Below are 17989 nucleotides of genomic sequence, written 5' to 3' on the forward strand. Positions count from 1 at the left end.
CAAAGCAAAGATTTGAGTTACAAATGTTCACTTAAAGAAATATATATTCAAAGATTTGCACAAACTTGCAAGATTTTGCAAAAAAAAATAGCATATCCACAAGCTCATAGCGTGGCACTCGATATATATATCTGGTATTTTTGAAAAGCCAAAGTAATGGTTTAAGTGGTTACACAGATGCGTTCCCGGTGTTAATGGGTTAAGCAGCAGATCTACAAGCTCGGGTTGCTTGTCGATCTGCTATTTTCGCTTTTTTAATTTTTATTTGAATCTTGAAAAAGTAACTGTTTTGGCCACATGAGGTTTCCTCCACCCCGACAGAGACGATTATGTTATGAATATGAGTGTGTGTGTGTGTATGTGTGTGTGTGTGTGTGTGTGTGTGTGTGTGTGTGTGTGTGTGTGTGTGTGTGTGTGTGTGTGTGTGTGTGTGTGTGTGTGTGTGTGTGTGTGTGTGTGTGTGTGTGTGTGTGTGTGTGTGTGTGTGGGGGGGGGTGATACTGGAGCACATTCACACATGTAAAGCGCCCGCGCTCATACAGCGACGAGCACAGATGCTGTGTTACTGTATTATACAAAAATAGATTTAGCCACAGACTGCAGAGGTGCGGGTTTTTGCAGTTTATTCATATTCATGTTCTCTCCTAGAAGAGACCGTTCGTTGGGGGAGCTCTCCTTTTTGATCAGAGGAGAAGGAGGAGGTGAAGAAGAAAAGAAGTCGGTAGAGAACTCAAATATTTAAGGCCTGAGGTTCCGATTCTACAAAATGTCTTCTAAATCCTAACAGTTTTTTTGAAAAAACTTATGTTGCTATGTCAGTGGTTTTCAAACTTTTTCATGTCAAGGACCCCCAAAATGATATGTATTTGGCCGCGGACCCCCATCTCAAAATATTTTGTTCCAGGGACCCCCCCCCAGAAGCAAAGATTTGAGTTACAAATGTTCGCTTTAGAAATATTATATTCAAAGATTTGCACAAACTTTATTGATTTTTCAAAAATAGCAGATCTACAAGCTCGTAGCGCGGCACTCGGTGCCGCGCTATGAGCTTGTATATCTGCTATTTTTGAATAGCCAAAGTGTAAAATAATGCTTTTTTCAGCTCAAATCTAAAAATGACACAGATGCGTCCCAGGTCTTAATGGGTTAATGGGTTAACAAAATAAATGTCCTCCTACACGCGTCCGTTTTCTTACCTTTGATGGCCAGCACTCCGTGACAGAAATCTTTAAAGTTGATCTTCCCGTGAGCGTTGGGGTCCAGGTATTTAGCCAATTTCTTCACCTGCAAAGAGAGTCAGAGATCAGTGTGTTATAGACTTTATCGAGCTTTGCATGAACGTCGCTGAAACCTCTTATCTCCATATACCAACTTTTTGTGTTTTTTTTTTACCGTAAATTAACGCCCTGCTTGATCATACTACAGCGTCACACAAAAAGTAGAAGATCCACAAGCTCGAAACGCAGCGCAAAGCGACACGTTTTGCACTTGTAGGGGCGGCAGTAATCTGAGTTCCCAGAAGTTTTCGCCAGCTCTGGCGAGGAAACTTCTGGGCCAGAGCCCTGGTATTTGTGGGCGGGAGGTAACTGACGGTCAGAATCTGAGCGGACACGCCTCTTACCGGTCTGAGAGCTGTGCAAACCCGTCTAAAAAGTCCGACGAGAGGCAAACAGCAGTACACAACAATGGCGGCCGAAATTTCTCAAGGGGAAATAGGCTCTATGCACAGCAGCCATATTGGGAATGAATTGGGCCCTTTCATTACTTCCTTCACAGGTGTTACCAATACTACTAATTAAGGCCCTGTTCCATTTAGTGTGGCACAGTGGTTGTCTTATTTTCAAGGACCCCCATAACTCTGAGAGTGTACAAATGGAACCATTTGGTTCCATTTGTACATTCTCAGAGTTACACACCCACCACAAGGGGCCATTTGGGAACCAAAATGGAGTGTTTCTAGTGAGCCAACATGCACAATATCAGCACCCTGGCCAGAATGGAACAGAGCCTTCATTAGAATCATTGGTAACACCTGTGAAGGAAGCAAGAAGAGGCCCAATTTATTTCCAATATGGCTGCTGTGCATAGAGCCTATAGCCAAATTCCAATACCGAAAATCTCGGCCACTCGCTCACTCCCACTCGGTCACTCCGACTTCGAACCGGAAGTAGTCGCGGTCCAATTGTTCATGTGCGTCTTGGAGGAGGCGAGTGGAGTCGAGTGGAGGAGGCGAGGAGGCTCTCCACTTCCGCATTGAGCGAGTGTACATCAAGTGTATCCTCGACCACTCTCAACAGCTCCTCCGCGGCAGATTTCACGCATCACGTGTACACTTTTTTTTTTTTTTTTTTTCCTTCTCCCGTGACGTATACATGGTCCTCCTCCTCCACATGTGCCGAAAACACCGGCCACAACCCCCCCCCCCCCCCCCCCTCGCCCCCGCCGCTCACTCGTTGCGCATCTCACACACACACACACACACACACACACACACACACACACACACACACACACACACACACACACACACACACACACACACACACACACACACACAGTGTAAAGTAACTGAAAAGACCGCAACAAGCCACTGGCTTTATTGCGTTGTATGATATAAAGCATAATACAATTATACATTGTAAAATATATTGTGCACATTTATTCTGTCTCAAAAGCTGATAGTTTCTCTTCGTGCATGCCTCAATGCAGTGCACGGACTACTATAAATTACTGTGACAAAGATTATGTTAACATTGTTAACTTCTGGGACGAAGAAAAAGAAAAAGAAAAGAACGGGTGGAAAACGGAACGCTCGTCCAAAACACACTGGCCCATTTTTTTCGCGGGCCGAGGCCGCCAGATTAGACCTGGGGGGAAGGTGTTTTAGGACGAGAGGTGCGCGAGCACCGCAATGGAGAAGAAGGACCCGCCGATATTTCCTTTTTGCTTGTTATTGTTTGATGGCGAAACAATCATGACTGATACACGTGAAAGAAGACCCTTCACAGCTAATAGGGAATGTTACATTTTAAGAATCTGTTCATATTTGAATGAGTATGGCTATAGTTAAATGTGAAGCTGTTTCTGCTATAAATATGCATCCACCGTTCTGCGCGCCCCTCGGCTGCGACGTTTCCTTTTTGACACTCATCTACACTTCATGGAGTACATTTTTGTACTGGGGTTCTGGGGACTGTACGAGCAAAAAGAGGGACAGGTCAGGATTAAATTCATAAATGTAAGTTTGCTCATCCTGGCGCTTCATTCACTATTTCAGGAATAAATGGCCTTGCACAACAATGTTAACTATAAAGATAACGATGTGGCCATCCCCATTGAGGAATTGTCTATTCTTATATTCTGTATAATTCTATACCTGCATATTATTCTATGCATGTATATTTTCATCCACGGCTCTGGTCTAGCTGTGTGAAATGTCATAAGTGATCGCGGAATTTGCCGTCGCTTTGAAATGACGCTGCTGAGTGCAGTCCGATCCTTTGAGGGAAACCGCTCGACCACTCGTCCTCTCAAATAATCCTCGGCTCCTCGCAGGGGCGGGGCTTAGGCGCGAGTGGAGGAAGCGAGGAGAGTGAGCGAGTGACCGAGTTTTGGGGAATGGAATTCAGCTTATTGCTTCCCGTCGATCCTATTTAGATGCAACACCCACTGCATGTGGATCCCGCCCCCCTTTTCTTCATTGGCTGTTGATTTGAATCAGAACTCAGTGGCCGCGCCCCTGTTGTCCAGGATCCAAGCCGAAGACTCCCAGACTAGGGACTAGTGGCTCAGGGGTAGAGTGGCCGGTACAGCGGCTGGATGGAAGCCGTGAGGTTCCCCAGTTCGATCCCCGGGCTCCCCCAGAAGAGTTACTGTCGAACAGTGGCGTACCCACCATAGAGGCAGGGCAGGCGGCCGCCTGCCCAACTAAAATTTAGCCTCCCCTAGAAAATAAAGTAAAAGACTGAAAAACAGGCAGTGAAAAAAATCCAAAGAGAAGAGTGGCCGTCGGACCTCCTCGTCGCAGCCAATCACTACCGTATCCATTCCGCAGAGCGACGTCGCCTATAGTGATGCAAATGTGTGCCTTTATATTTTCATGGGGTGCCAGGAGAGCCAGCTGGGGGTCTGGGCCATCACCTGTAGGCTACTCACCTCGCATAAAAGGGGCTCTGAGTCTGAGAGCAGCTTGAGCTATTAAACTACTGTAACAACATGAAGAGACCACTGCTTAATTATTGATTGATTTATTATACTTGCATATTGTTTTTATTAACGTTTTGTAGTCAGTGTATTGTTGTTGTTAACTTGTTTCCCCCGAGATTTCCCCCCGAGATTTTTCCCCGAGTACCCCCCCTCTCCTTCGGAGGGGGGGGGGGGGGGGGTAGAGAAAAAAATCTCGCCTGCCCTAAATGTACTTTCTGGGAACGCCACTGCTGTCGAAGTGTCCTTGAGCAAGACGCTGCTCCCGATGAGCAGGTTGGTGCCTTGCATGGTTTCCTCCGCCATCGGTGGGTGAATGTAATGCACAATCTATGTAAAGTGCTTTGGATAAAAGCGCTATATAAATTTACCATTTTGTAGATCTGCTACTTTTGCTATACTTTTGAATTTGAATCCTGAAAAGTAATTTTGGACATTCCAGTTTTCCACCCGACACCGGCCCAAAGAGACCATATATCCGAACACACACTATATGATCGATGATAATTGTTATGCTAGTGTCAGTGTGACTATCCATCTTTCAGTGGTTCTCTAACTTTTTCACAAGGTCCCCCAAAACGTGTTTGGCTGTGGATCCCAATCTCAAAAATATTTTGTGCCAGGGATTTTTCAAAAATAGAAGATATACAAGCAGTGGCGTCGTTAGGCGGGGGCTTCGGTGGCTATAGCCACCAATGTTTTATCCAAAGCCACCAATGAAATAATTTAAAAAATAAAAAAAATAAAAAGTTTTTTTTTTTTGAATGATATATCTATCACCCTAACCTAACCCTACCCCTAACCCTAAAACCGAAATAAAGTAACAAAAAAGGGGGAAAAAAGCACCCAAATCCGCGAAATCCGCGATTTGCGCGCGCGGGGGGAGGCGCGCGTGCATGTGCCCGTTGCCTGCGGGGCTAAGCCCCCAACCTAGTAGAGACCTAGCGACGCGTCTGTATACAAGCTTGTATATCTGCTATTTTTTGAACAGCCAAAGAACAAAATATGGTTAAAGTTCAAGTGTGTGCGTGCGTGCGTGCGTGCGTGCGTGCGTGCGTGCGTGCGTGCGTGTGTGTGTGTTGCAGCAGTTTTGGTGCTTTGCTGTGGTCAGGGGAGTGCAGAGTTACACACACCATCCATCAAAACATAGACAGGACAGTATAACCTTGAAGGATCACTGAGCTCGCACACATGCATGCGCACGCGCGCACGCACACACGCACACACACACACACACACACACACACACACACACACACACACACACACACACACACACACACACACACACACACACACACACACACACACACACACACCTGGCTGAGGTCATATTTGTTGTAAACTTGCAACGTATTATTAACTTGTAATCAATTATAACTCAAGATAATAATTTACATTCTTGGGAAACACACAGACTTGACCTAAATCAACCACAAATTCTGTCTAACTGGCGGTAAATGCTAATGAAAAGTTCCGGCTGCACCATAAATGTCCAGTGTGATATGTTGTAGCATCTCGTCTCAACACTGTAATTTAAACCTTTCAGATATACACAGAAAGTGGAAGTTTGGCTCAAATTAAAAACAAATGAGTGTACACTTTCACAAACTAGGATTTCTGGAAGTTGGAGGTCAGATCAAAGCTAGGTCCTCCATCCTGTTTTCAATATGAAATGGAATTAATGCTGTATATATATATACACACACTCTATATGGAAGCATTGCGAAAGACATGAATCTGTATTTCCCTACACGACTACAGTATATTTCTGGCTTCACTGAGTGGGATGTCTCCCGTTGCTGAGCTAGAGCCTGCTTTACTTTTTTTTCTCTTTTCACTCATCGGAATCCATGGTTACGTAAGTAAGAACCATGAAAAATTCAATGCGCAGGCTGGTCCCTTGGTACTGTTCAACTCCTAACATCTCAGCTCCCTGCGCGGCACTCCAAAGCAAGGCTGGAACAACATTAGCATTCCTTGTTGGTGCCGCATACTAAAGGGTATATACTTTACAGTCCTATGAGCTTGTTTGAAAAATAGCTTTACAAATCCACTCTAAGACCTTTGACAACATTTGACGCAGTTGAGTTTCGGCTACCAAATGTGCCGCGATGATATCAAAATGATAAAACGCTACATATAGTGTTTCATGTTTGTTGATGATATGTATTATTGTGTTATTTTTTTATGCTATGTTGATGAAACAGGACTTTTATGTGTGTTATCCTTTTAGCCTAAATGTTTGATTGTACCTCGTGCTGTTTACATTTTCTGACTAATAAAGTATTCAATCAATCAATCAATATTTAATAAATAATTGTGAATATATTGTGTATAATTGTGTGATAGTGTCTAACACCAGTACAGGTGTGAGAAGAAATGTAATACAACTTAAACTCGATACCAAAAAAAATCACGAAAATAGCCGATCTATAAGCTCACAATGCACCGCAATGCGACACATGACCTTGTAGATCTGCTGTCCTGTCGTGATCTTTGAAAAACTGAAAACTCTGGACATTCAGCAAATCATGTTGAGATGATGAGGTACTTTGCATACAAGGAGAAGATGACAGTGAAGGGAGATGAAAGTCTCTATCAAAAGAATGAATCATGAATGAGTTGTGTGTTCCCTCCGTGGCATCATAAAAGAGCAAAGAGCGTTGCTGCGGGGCAGAAACCTTGTAGTATCTCTGTGTTCAAAGGTTTTTTTTTGTTGTAAATGAATGCCCTACATCAGGGGTTTTCAACTGATTTTGACCCAGGGACCACCATCCTGACTAAGAGCAACCTGGGGACCACCACTATTGTGTGTGCAGTGGCGTGCACAGACATTTTGAGGGGCAGGTGCTCAAGTAAATTATACTTTTTTTTTGTTTACTTGGTCTGCTCTTTTTCCCCTCTACACCTATACCTCTTTGCCAAAAATAGCCGATCTACAAGCCCACAACGCCTCAAGGCGTTGTGGGCTTGTAGATTGGCTATTTTTGGCAAAAGTTCTCCTCAGAAAAGGGTAGGTTTCGAGTGGATGGTAAAAAGAAAAATCATATCACATAAAGATTTGGCGGACCCCCTGTAGTAACTCTGAGGACCCCCTAGGGGTCCCAGACCCCCTGTTGAAGACCCCTGCTGTAAACTGGAAAAAAAGATCACTATGTTTTGACACATAAGCGATCAATCACTCACAACGCAGGAACTTTATTAATAGAATCAGATTCTGTTTTGAGAGCTAGATTTCACAGTGTAACACATAGATTTGAATTCTACCACCACACCTATCTGGCTCTCATCAAGGAACATACAGTAACCGCAGACCTACATACAACAGGCACTGTTGGGCTAGATTCTTCTAGCCCGAAACTGAAATCTTGTCGCAGTCGGCCAACATTAGAGATCACATCGTTTAACGGCATCGTGCTTTATGGCGCTGCATGGATTTATTTGTAACGCGATCACGCTTTAGCAGTCAGTGTATTACCACCACGGCCCACTGGCGTGATGAATCACTTCAACACTGAATGAAGTGATTCTAATCATCACACGCCTGCTACTGTACAACTTTACAACATGTTCCATCATCACAGAAGTGTCCTTGCTACAACAGCATGGAGGAGCTACACAAGGAGAAAGACACACGCACGCAGGCACGCGCGCGCGCGCGCGCGCGCACGCACACACACACACACACACACACACACACACACACACACACACACACACACACACACACACACACACACACACACACACACACACACACACACACACACACACACATACACACACACACACACACACACACACACACACACACACACACACACACACACACACAATTATTTTCAAGTGGGCTCTGATCCAGAAAAGGTTGAGAACCACTGGCCTAATTATGTGCCTCTAGTGGTGTCAGCATGCTTCTTTAATGGCATAACAGTACTGTAACTATCTACAAAATCATACAGTTATTGGGGTTTTTTTGCACACAGCTTTGGCAATATTCAGTCTGTTTAATGCTAATACATTCAGTGAGGAGCTGAGATGATTGAAGAACTGAGAGCTGGAGAGAGAGAGAGAGAGAGAGAGAGAGAGAGAGAGAGAGAGAGAGAGAGAGAGAGAGAGAGAAAGAGAAAGAGAAAGAGAAAGAGAGAGAGAGAGAGAGAGAGAGAGAGAGAGAGAGAGAGAGAGAGAGAGAGAGAAAGAGAAAGAGAGAGAGAGAGAGAGAGAGAGAGAGACTATGAGTCTATGAGGCACATGCACAGACATGTGTTAGATGTCCTTCTAAATAACTAGTGCATGTTTGACGTCCACTGAGCTCCACTATAAACCACCCACACACACACACACACACACACACACACACACACACACACACACACACACACACACACACACACACACACACACACACACACACACACACACACACACACACACACACACACACACACACACACACGCACGCTGAGAGCGAGAGATGGGGGGAGGATGATGGGAGAGTCGGAATGAGAGATCGGAAAACTTCAAAAGCTAACATGTACTGTACAAGCAGGGAAGGGTGATTCCAACAAACATAGCCATCTATTCCTATAAGTACACCCTTTGGGTCCATTTTGGTACCATTCTGTACACTCTCAGAGTTAAATGAACACACTCAGGTGGACATGGCGGTGGTTATAAAATAGGGCTAAAGTGTTTAATGTATGTTTTATAATGTAATCATTATACCAGAGCATGCTATCTGTATGTATTTCTAACCTGTTTCTATCCTATTTCTCTCTTGCTCTAAACTCCACCTCTATCCTCTCTCTTCACACGCACACGCACACGCACACGCACACGCACACGCACACGCACACGCACACACACACACGCACAAACATTAATTCACCCACTTCTTTACACCTGGAGACCCTGTGATGTGACAATAAAGTTGAAAGCTGATTCTGAGAGGACCAGAGAACAAACAGCGCAGCCAATACAACTGGAAGGTTTTAATTTAGACATAACAAACTGTCTATATATATATATATATATATATATATATATATATATATATATATATCTCCTACTGAGTCTCCTATTGACCGATGATCCGGCAGGGAATGCGACAAAAAAAAAATCCATGAATTCAAGGCTTCACGGGGTGTGTAATTGATAGAAAATAAGTATTTTTTGGGGTGAACTACTCCCTTAAGTGACCAGCGCCAGTCCAGATAATGTCTGGTGCGAAGGAACTGAAGATAGTTCCAGAAGAAGTACTGAGCCTGGCAACAGGCCTCCCTCCCCAGATGGTTCTAGAAACACTGATGCTGGCCTTGGCAACAGGCTTCCCTCCCCAGGGCAACGTCAGTGCCTTCCTCTCTACAAGCAGACTTGACACAGCAGCACACACAGTGTTGACTAGGCACTCCTGACACTTAGAATAACATCACATCCACCAGGCACACGATACAGCTTAACCCATTAAGACCTGGAACTGTGTCATTTTTAGATTCAAGCTAAAAAGCATTATTTTACACTTTGGGCTATTCAAAAATAGCAGATATACAAGCTCATAGCGCGGCACCAAGTGCCGTGCTACGAGCTTGTAGATCTGCTATTTTTGAAAAATCGTGAAAATGTGTGCAAATCTTTGAATATATATATTTTTAAAGCGAACATTTTTAACTCAAATCTTTGCTTCTGGGGGGTCCCTGGAACAACATATTTTGATGGGGGTCTGCGGCCAAATACATATAATTGTGGTGGTCCTTGACATGAAAAAGTTTGAGCGCCACTGATATAGAAACATACGTTTTTCAGAATACTGTTGAGATTTAGGAGACATGTAGAATCGGCTTCAGGTCTCAATCCGGGAAGGCGTCGCTGTCATATATTTAAGATTTCTTTGGGCTATTCAAAAAATAGCAGATCTACACGCTCATAGCGCCTCTGCTATTTTTTTGAAAATACACATGCTATCAACGTATCCCAGACGAGAAAATACAGGCAGTATATGAATAGAAAAGGTGGATTCAACAGACCACTGGACTTCATTGCTTGAACGGAGGAATGAGTCGCATAATACTTCAGAAATAAACCTTTGATAGCTTCTCCTCCTCATGAAAGGGTTTGGTTTTGTGCTATGTTTTTGAAAATGTGTGCACATCTTTAGTTTGAATATATATATATTTTTTTTATCTAAAGTTTTTAACTCAAATCTTTGCTTCTGGGGATTTTACAAATGTCTTCTAAATCCTAACAGGTTTTTTTTCCTAAAGTTTTTTTAGTATTTTTTTTTTTACTTAAGTTGCTATATTATCAATGGTTTTCAAACTTTTTTCATGTCAAGGACCCCCCAAAATAATATGTATTTGACCGCGGACCCCCTCCCATCTAAATATATTTTGTTCCAGGGACCCCCAGAAGCAAAGATTTGAGTTAAAAATGTATATAAAAGATTCGCACAAATTTTCAGGATTTTTCTAAAAATAGCAGATCTGCTATTTAGATCTGCTATTTTTGAATAGCCAAAGAAACGTTAAAAAAGAAAAAGACAGATTATTTCGTGGTCTAAATGGATTAACCACTTAAAACCCCCAGCATCCTTGTTGTGGGGGAGGCTTTCACAAAACATAGCAGACCGACAAGCCCACAACTCGACCGGCTATTTTCAGCAAAAGCCTGAACAGAAAACAGAGAAGACACTAGTATAGAGCCCTGAGGGACTTCCATATCAACCATATGGGGTTTAAGTGGTTAACCCTATTTTTGGGCCTGTCATTATAAGTGGAACATTTTCAAAATCTTCTAAGATTTCAAAAATAGCTAATATAGCTATTGTAGGCCTATTTATATTGTACACCTAATATATCTACAAACTCATAACAGGTCGCGAAACGCTGTGATCTTGCACATTAGCTATTTTCACTATTAGCCGTATGATGAAGCATACAGTGCTTAACACATCGGGTGCCAGCATTTTATAATAACAGATTACATTCGGTGCCGGAGTCTCACCGTTGAGCTGCGCAGCGCTGTTTAAGCTGTAGACCCCACGACGTGCATTCCATGAGAAAAAAAAGCATGTCTCCATTTTAGCCGATGGTGCTGGCTAACGCTTGGAACGATAACATCGCTCACGCGAGTAACAATGGCGGAGCGATCGTGCACACAAAATAAGTCGTTTTCCCCAGCGTAAAAAGTTTCGGAGTTATAGGGGTTTTAGAGAAGGAAATAGAGCGGAAGCGGATGTGCGCCATGTTTTTTGACACGATGATGCATCTGGCCCATCCTTGTCAGATTCACCGCGGGTGATCCCAAAGCTGCTCCAGCCCCTCCCGTATGGGAAAAAACGAAAAAAACAAAAAGACACCAAACACGGTTCGGACCGTGTTCGGCACCAGAGCGCTACTATGTGAAAACACGGTCCAGACCGTGATCGGCACCCGATGTGTTAAGTGGGAAAGACATTCTTTACATTAAGTCCGATAACAATAAGTGTGTTATTATCACTGTTTGTTTTATAGTCTCACTCACTCACTCACTCACTCACTCACACACACACACACACACACACACACTCACACTCACACACACACACACACACACACACACACACACACACACACACACACACACACGCTAACAATCCATGAACACACACAAGAGCTGCAAACTCATTTTATGGTTACTGAGAGTGATGTGGCTGGCATCGTGGTTTATGTGACTTGATTACCATAACTCTTTCTGCAGCCGCGCAGCGTGAGCCAGCCGGGACTGAAGGCTACGATACAACAAACTTGTTTGATTTAAAGACCAGGAAAATATTGCTCTACGACCGACATCTCGGAATGAGAATGCGACCTCCGTCTCAGATTAAATGTGACGGTGCTCAAGGGCATGCATGCCGTACACGAAGCAAAGCTATGGAAAAAAAAAAACATTGTCAAGATTTTAGCCTGACGATATGCAAACGTGCCCGTAAGAGCAAAGAAATCATCGCATATCAAATCCAATCTGTCAAATATGGCTTATGGCGTATGGTCGGCTGAGACAGCAACACTGAGGGGACATCCAGGAAATAGAAGCGTTTTTTTTTTATGGTGAAACCAGCTTATGTGGATCCCAATGAATGGATCATAGATGTCTGTTCACAGCAGCACGGCTTATAAGAACTCCTGCATATGCAGCGGCATCTGTATGCACAGTCTGTCTGATGAATGTTATCACACACACACACACACACACGCACGCACGCACGCACGCACGCACGCACGCACACACACACACACACACACGCACACACACACACACACGCGCGTCAGCATCTCACGGCTCAGTGCCAGCTCAACAGAAAGGCTTAAATGGAGATGTCAACATAGCTTAATTCTGCTCTCTTCGCCCATTTAGATATCAAACGCCTACAGACAAACTGGCGGGGCAATAACACCACTAACTGTTTGTCTTAGGCTATTAAATACTTGTGTCTTAATGAGACATATTTTCATACCAGAAAGGTTTAATGCCTTGTGAATAATCTGTCCCAGTTTGCCACTTCCTCTTGCCCATTTATCAAAATGTAACCTACCATTTATCAAAAACAAAAGTGCATACAACAAGCACAAATGAAACACAAGTACAAATCGTACAGGACAGGTACAGTAATTACCAAAGTATGACAACTCCTTGCTGTACTAGTCCTAACGCAGTGGTTCTCAAACTTTGTCATGTCAAGGACCCCCAATTGACACTTATTACCCCACGGACCCCCATTTGAAAAGATAAGCCAGGGACCCCAATAAGAGAAGGTTTTTATGGCTCTCTAGCAGTGATTCTCAACCATTTTAATTTCAAGGACCCCCAGTTTAGCATGCATTAGGCTACGGACCCCAATTTAATGGCATTTATACCTCTGGGACCCCAATTCATATTGTAAAATCAATGTTAATTTAACTCTGAGAATATACAAATGGAACCAAATGGACCCAACGGGTCCATTTGGTCCATTTGTACACTCTCAGAGTTACAGAACCATAAGGGTCCATTTGGTTCCTGTCCATCATTTAGCTGGGGACCCCCTGGAACCCCATCAAGTACCCCTAGGGGTCCCCGGACCCCACTTTGAGAACCAATGTCCTAACGGACCAAGACTATGCGGATGATGACATCTACAGTACCTGCTATTTGACCATGTAAAGCAGGCACCGGAGCTCTTGAACAAAGTGGAGACTGTGTGCCAAGGTTGGGCTTGGGCTAAATGCCAATAAAACCGGGGCTATGGCATATAACATCCTCCTGGAAGACCTTAAAATGAGGGAGGTGCTCACATCGAGGGCTCTGAGCGGCATGGCCAGGGCGCGCCGTGCGGAAGTACAACCTTTCCCCGACGCGAACAGCCTTTTTGCATGTAGTTGGGCGGGTGCGCGGGCGGGGGCTTCTTTCCTCTACATTAGAAGAGTTAGGACGTCACATTCTAATACAGCCCGAATACCCAATCTCAGCACCGGCCTCAGTGGCGCACCTCGCTAATCATTAGATTCTAAATCCACTACCACTGGGAGTCTGGGTTCGACTCCTGCTTGGGACATTACTTTCTCAAACATGGCAACGTGGCATGTGAATACCATTCATTTCTACCACAGGTATATTTCATCAGGTATAGTTATCCGATGCTCTGGTGGGTTTAGATCTGTGACTGCTGCTGGCACATGGTCATGTTCACCTGCATCAAACCATCAAGGACATCATGTGTTACAGTACGCAGCAGCCACTGCCAAACTAGAAGACACCACGTGTACCATGACAGGGAAATGCCATATCTTACAGGTAAACATGATTATAGGAATGCAATGTGCAGTTACTGGAACAAATCGATTTAAATACAATTATCAAATATTATATATGTTTTCCTTTATTTCTTTCTTTTAAATACAACAGCAAAGATTGTGGAAAATAGAATATCTAGAAGATCACAACGCATCACAAACTTTGTGAGCTATTGTGAGAATTGTGAGCTATTTTTGCGCGACACCGTGTGCGACAAAGTATAAAATAGTGGTTAGTCAGACGAATCGAGTCATTCATAAAATATCGATTAGAATTTATAATGATTCGTTGACATGGAACATTTTTTTTAAAAGCACGTTGTGATTGGAGTGGTTTTGTTTTCATTGTCATTTAGTTTACCTTGGATGAGGTCAGTCTCCCTGCACCATGGCAGGGAAATGCACATCAAAGTGAAGCAGAATGCACCGGGCAGTGATTCATCCTGGGAAACAAGCACTCGGGCCAGTTGAGTACCGCTGGCCAGTAGTACCGCTGGCCAGTGGAGTACCGCTGGCCAGTAGTACCGCTGGCCAGTGGAGTACCGCTGGCCAGTAGTACCGCTGGCCAGTGGAGTACCGCTGGCCAGTAGTACCGCTGGCCAGTGGAGAACTGCTGGCCAGTAGTACCGCTGGCCAGTGGAGTACTGCTGGCCAGCGCAGCACCTTTACTCCTTCATTTGTTGAGAACAGGACGGATGATGATGACTCATCTAACCCAGTGGTTCTCAAACTTTTTCATGTCAAGGACCCCCAAATTGACACGTATTAGCCCACGGACCCCCATTTGAAATGATAAGTCAGGGACCCCAATAAGAGAAGATTTTTACGGCTCTAGCAGTGATTCTGAACCATTTTAATTTCAAGGACTCCCAATTGACATGCATTAGGCTACGGACCCCCATTTAATGGCATCTCTATCTCTGGGACCCCAATTTTTATTGTAAAATCAATGTTAATTTAACTTTGAGAGTGTACAAATGGAACCAAATAGACCCGTTAGGGTCCATTTGGTTCCATTTGTACACTCTCAGAGTTACAGACCCACAAGGGTCCATTTGGTTCCTGTCCATCATTTAGCTGGGGACCCCCTGGAACCCCCTCAAGTACCCCTGGGGGTCCCCGGACCCCACTTTGAGAACCAACGATCTAAGCATCCTTTAGTTCCCACAGAACTGAGTTCTTTGTATCATTTGCGCACGCACACACACACACACAGGCACAGCGCACACTCACCTACTCACACACACGCACACGCACGCACGCACGCACGCACACACACACACACACACACACACACACACACACTGAGTGCTAACAATACATGAACACACTAAATAACTGTCTTTACTCAGATGTTTCGCTATACTGCAAGTTTATTTTATCGTAATTGTTTTATTACAACCTGACATAGAGAGCATCAGGCATTTATTTTGTTTACATAGTGTACACCCCATCATTTGCAATGCATCCCTCCCATCAACAACAGTATGTGTTCTTGTTTGTTTGTGTCGTCGCACTGTGTGATACAGTCAGACACAGGGTCAGTCAGATACATACTGCCCATAGAGAGGGCACCCGAAATCTCCTTCCATCCACTTGCATTGAGTTGCTCACCCAGCGCATGGACCTAAATAACCCCTTCTTCCGGGTTGGAAATTTGGTGGGCGCGGCCTATTTTGGGCCCATGCTCGTGAGTCGAGCCCATTGGTCGAAACCGTTTTCGCTCGTTCGTGTTGGGCCCCCTAAGCTGCAGTACCATGAATGGGCAGCATGTCCATTTGGCTTCAATGAAACTACTGGGTTCTGGGGGCTTGATACTGCCGGGTAATTGATGAGGGGGGGCCTATTAGAGCAGATAAAACTGACAAACAAGGTCATGCTGGGTCTATACTACTGATCTATTGTTGTACTACACTACTCCATCCTTAAAGCTATTACAATCCCTAACTTGTATGTCTATTCCGATGGAGAGAGGTAATAGCAACAATTTCCGAGCTACAATAAAGATGGCAGCGCATACAATCTACTTCAAATAACAACTTTTTGGAGTGACAGTGTTACAAAGCAACAACATGTTACTGTAACTACACTTATTTTTGTGGTAACTAGTAGTATAACTAATTACTTTTCCCAATTCAATAATGCAGTTACCAACTAAATCAAATCTAATGACTGGAAAATGCTGTTAATTTAGGATGATTTGTGCCTGAAAAAAAACCTTCACAATAACGCTCTGTTTCCTAAACAATTAGCATATGTAAAATGAGGATGTTTAGGTATTATTATCATTCTAAACCATAGACAGTAAAAAGTATGGACAAAGTTACGCCCATAGACTCTACAGCAGTGTTTCCCAACCTTTTTGGTGCCAAGGCACACCTGGCATATAGCCAAAAGATCCCAGGGCACACCTATATATACGGTGTGTGTGTGTGTGTGTGTGTGTGTGTGTGTGTGTGTGTGTGTGTGTGTGTGTGTGTGTGTGTGTGTGTGTGTGTGTGTGTGTGTGTGTGCATATGCTGGGTCAGCCTGATTGGCTGACACAGGGCTTAGCGAATCAGGCCAAGAGGAAACAGAGCAATGGTTTAGAACAATGGCTGTGCATTGAATGCTGCCTGCATCCACAAGCTGGAAAGACTCCAGTCGGGTGTTTAACTGGATCTGGACTGGAGGCTAGTGGACATGGGTTGTGGAGAGAGGCTGCTGCATTGCCAGATTTTGCGAGAGAAACAAGCAACCAGGTCTTTGGAAAAAAAACAAGGCCAAACTAGGGCAGTCAGTCGAACGTTATATTGTCTAATGTTGTTTTAGACCAGCGGTTCTCAAACATTTTCATGTCAAGGGGCCCCAAATTAATATGTATTTGGCCACCGACCGCCATCTGAAAATATTTTGTGCCAGGAACCCCCCATACGCCATTTCCAAATAGCCGATGTACCATAGGGTTAAAGTGGTTAAGCTGCAGGCAGCAAGCCCAAATAAACAACTACACTTTAGAAACAAGCCTGGAAAAAAAAAACGCAGCCCGCAACTACCAATATTTACAAGCGACTTTGCAGGAAAACAAGCCCAAAGTCGCTTATAATAAGCAGACTTGGCAACACCGGAGAGAGAGAGAGCGTTCCTTCCAAATAAGCCAGCCACAGTCAGAGATAGCCAATCACCGGCAATTATGGTGATTGGCTGTTTAGTGCAGGTAGGAGGATCCCTTCATCCCCCTTATCGCTGGTTACCAGCCCACCATTCCACCACCTATGATGCACTCCCTGCCAAGCTACCATCACTATGGCGACAGAGAACGCAAGATGAGTGTGAGGAAGAGATGCAAACAGATACAGAGAGAGAGAGACAGACAGACAGACAGACAGATAGATAGACAGACAGACAGACAGACAGACAGACAGACAGACAGACAGACAGACAGACAGACATGAGAGCCAGACCACAGCAGAGAGAGGAACAGACAGACAGACAGACAAACAGACAGACAGACAGACAGACAGACAGACAGACAGACAGACAGACAGACATGAGAGCCAGACCACGACAGAGAGAGGAACAGACAGACAGACAGACAGACAGACAGACAGACAGACAGAAAGGCAGACAGACAGACAGACAGACAGACAGACAGACAGACAGACAGACAGACAGATAGACAGACAGACAGACAGACAGACAGACAGACAGACAGACAGACAGACAGACAGACAGACAGACAGACAGACAGATAGAAAGGCAGACAGACAGACAGACAGACAGACAGACAGACAGACAGACAGACAGACAGACAGACAGACAGACAGACAGACAGATAGAAAGGCAGACAGACAGACAGACAGACAGACAGACAGACAGACAGACAGACAGACAGACAGACAGACAGACAGATAGACAGACAGACAGACAGACAGACAGACATGAGAGCCAGACCACAGCAGAGAGAGGAACAGACAGACAGACAGACAGACAGACAG

At 44.3% G+C, this 17989-nt stretch overlaps 1 protein-coding gene across 1 annotated transcript in view; it reads right to left on the reverse strand.

The window, feature by feature from the left end:
* rab11fip4a (RAB11 family interacting protein 4 (class II) a) overlaps positions 1-17989 on the reverse strand; it is a gene marked incomplete at both ends in the record, with an annotated part of 65045 nt that overhangs the window by 41875 nt on the left and 5181 nt on the right. Inside the window, one exon of the mRNA XM_084072900.1 lies at positions 1197-1284. Within this exon, the coding sequence (XP_083929026.1) occupies positions 1197-1284 (88 nt within the window). The remainder of the gene's footprint in view (positions 1-1196; positions 1285-17989) is intronic.

The sequence above is a fragment of the Gymnoscopelus microlampas genome (assembly GCF_963454915.1).
Source record: "Gymnoscopelus microlampas genome assembly, chromosome: 11".
Classification (NCBI taxonomy): domain Eukaryota; kingdom Metazoa; phylum Chordata; class Actinopteri; order Myctophiformes; family Myctophidae; genus Gymnoscopelus; species Gymnoscopelus microlampas.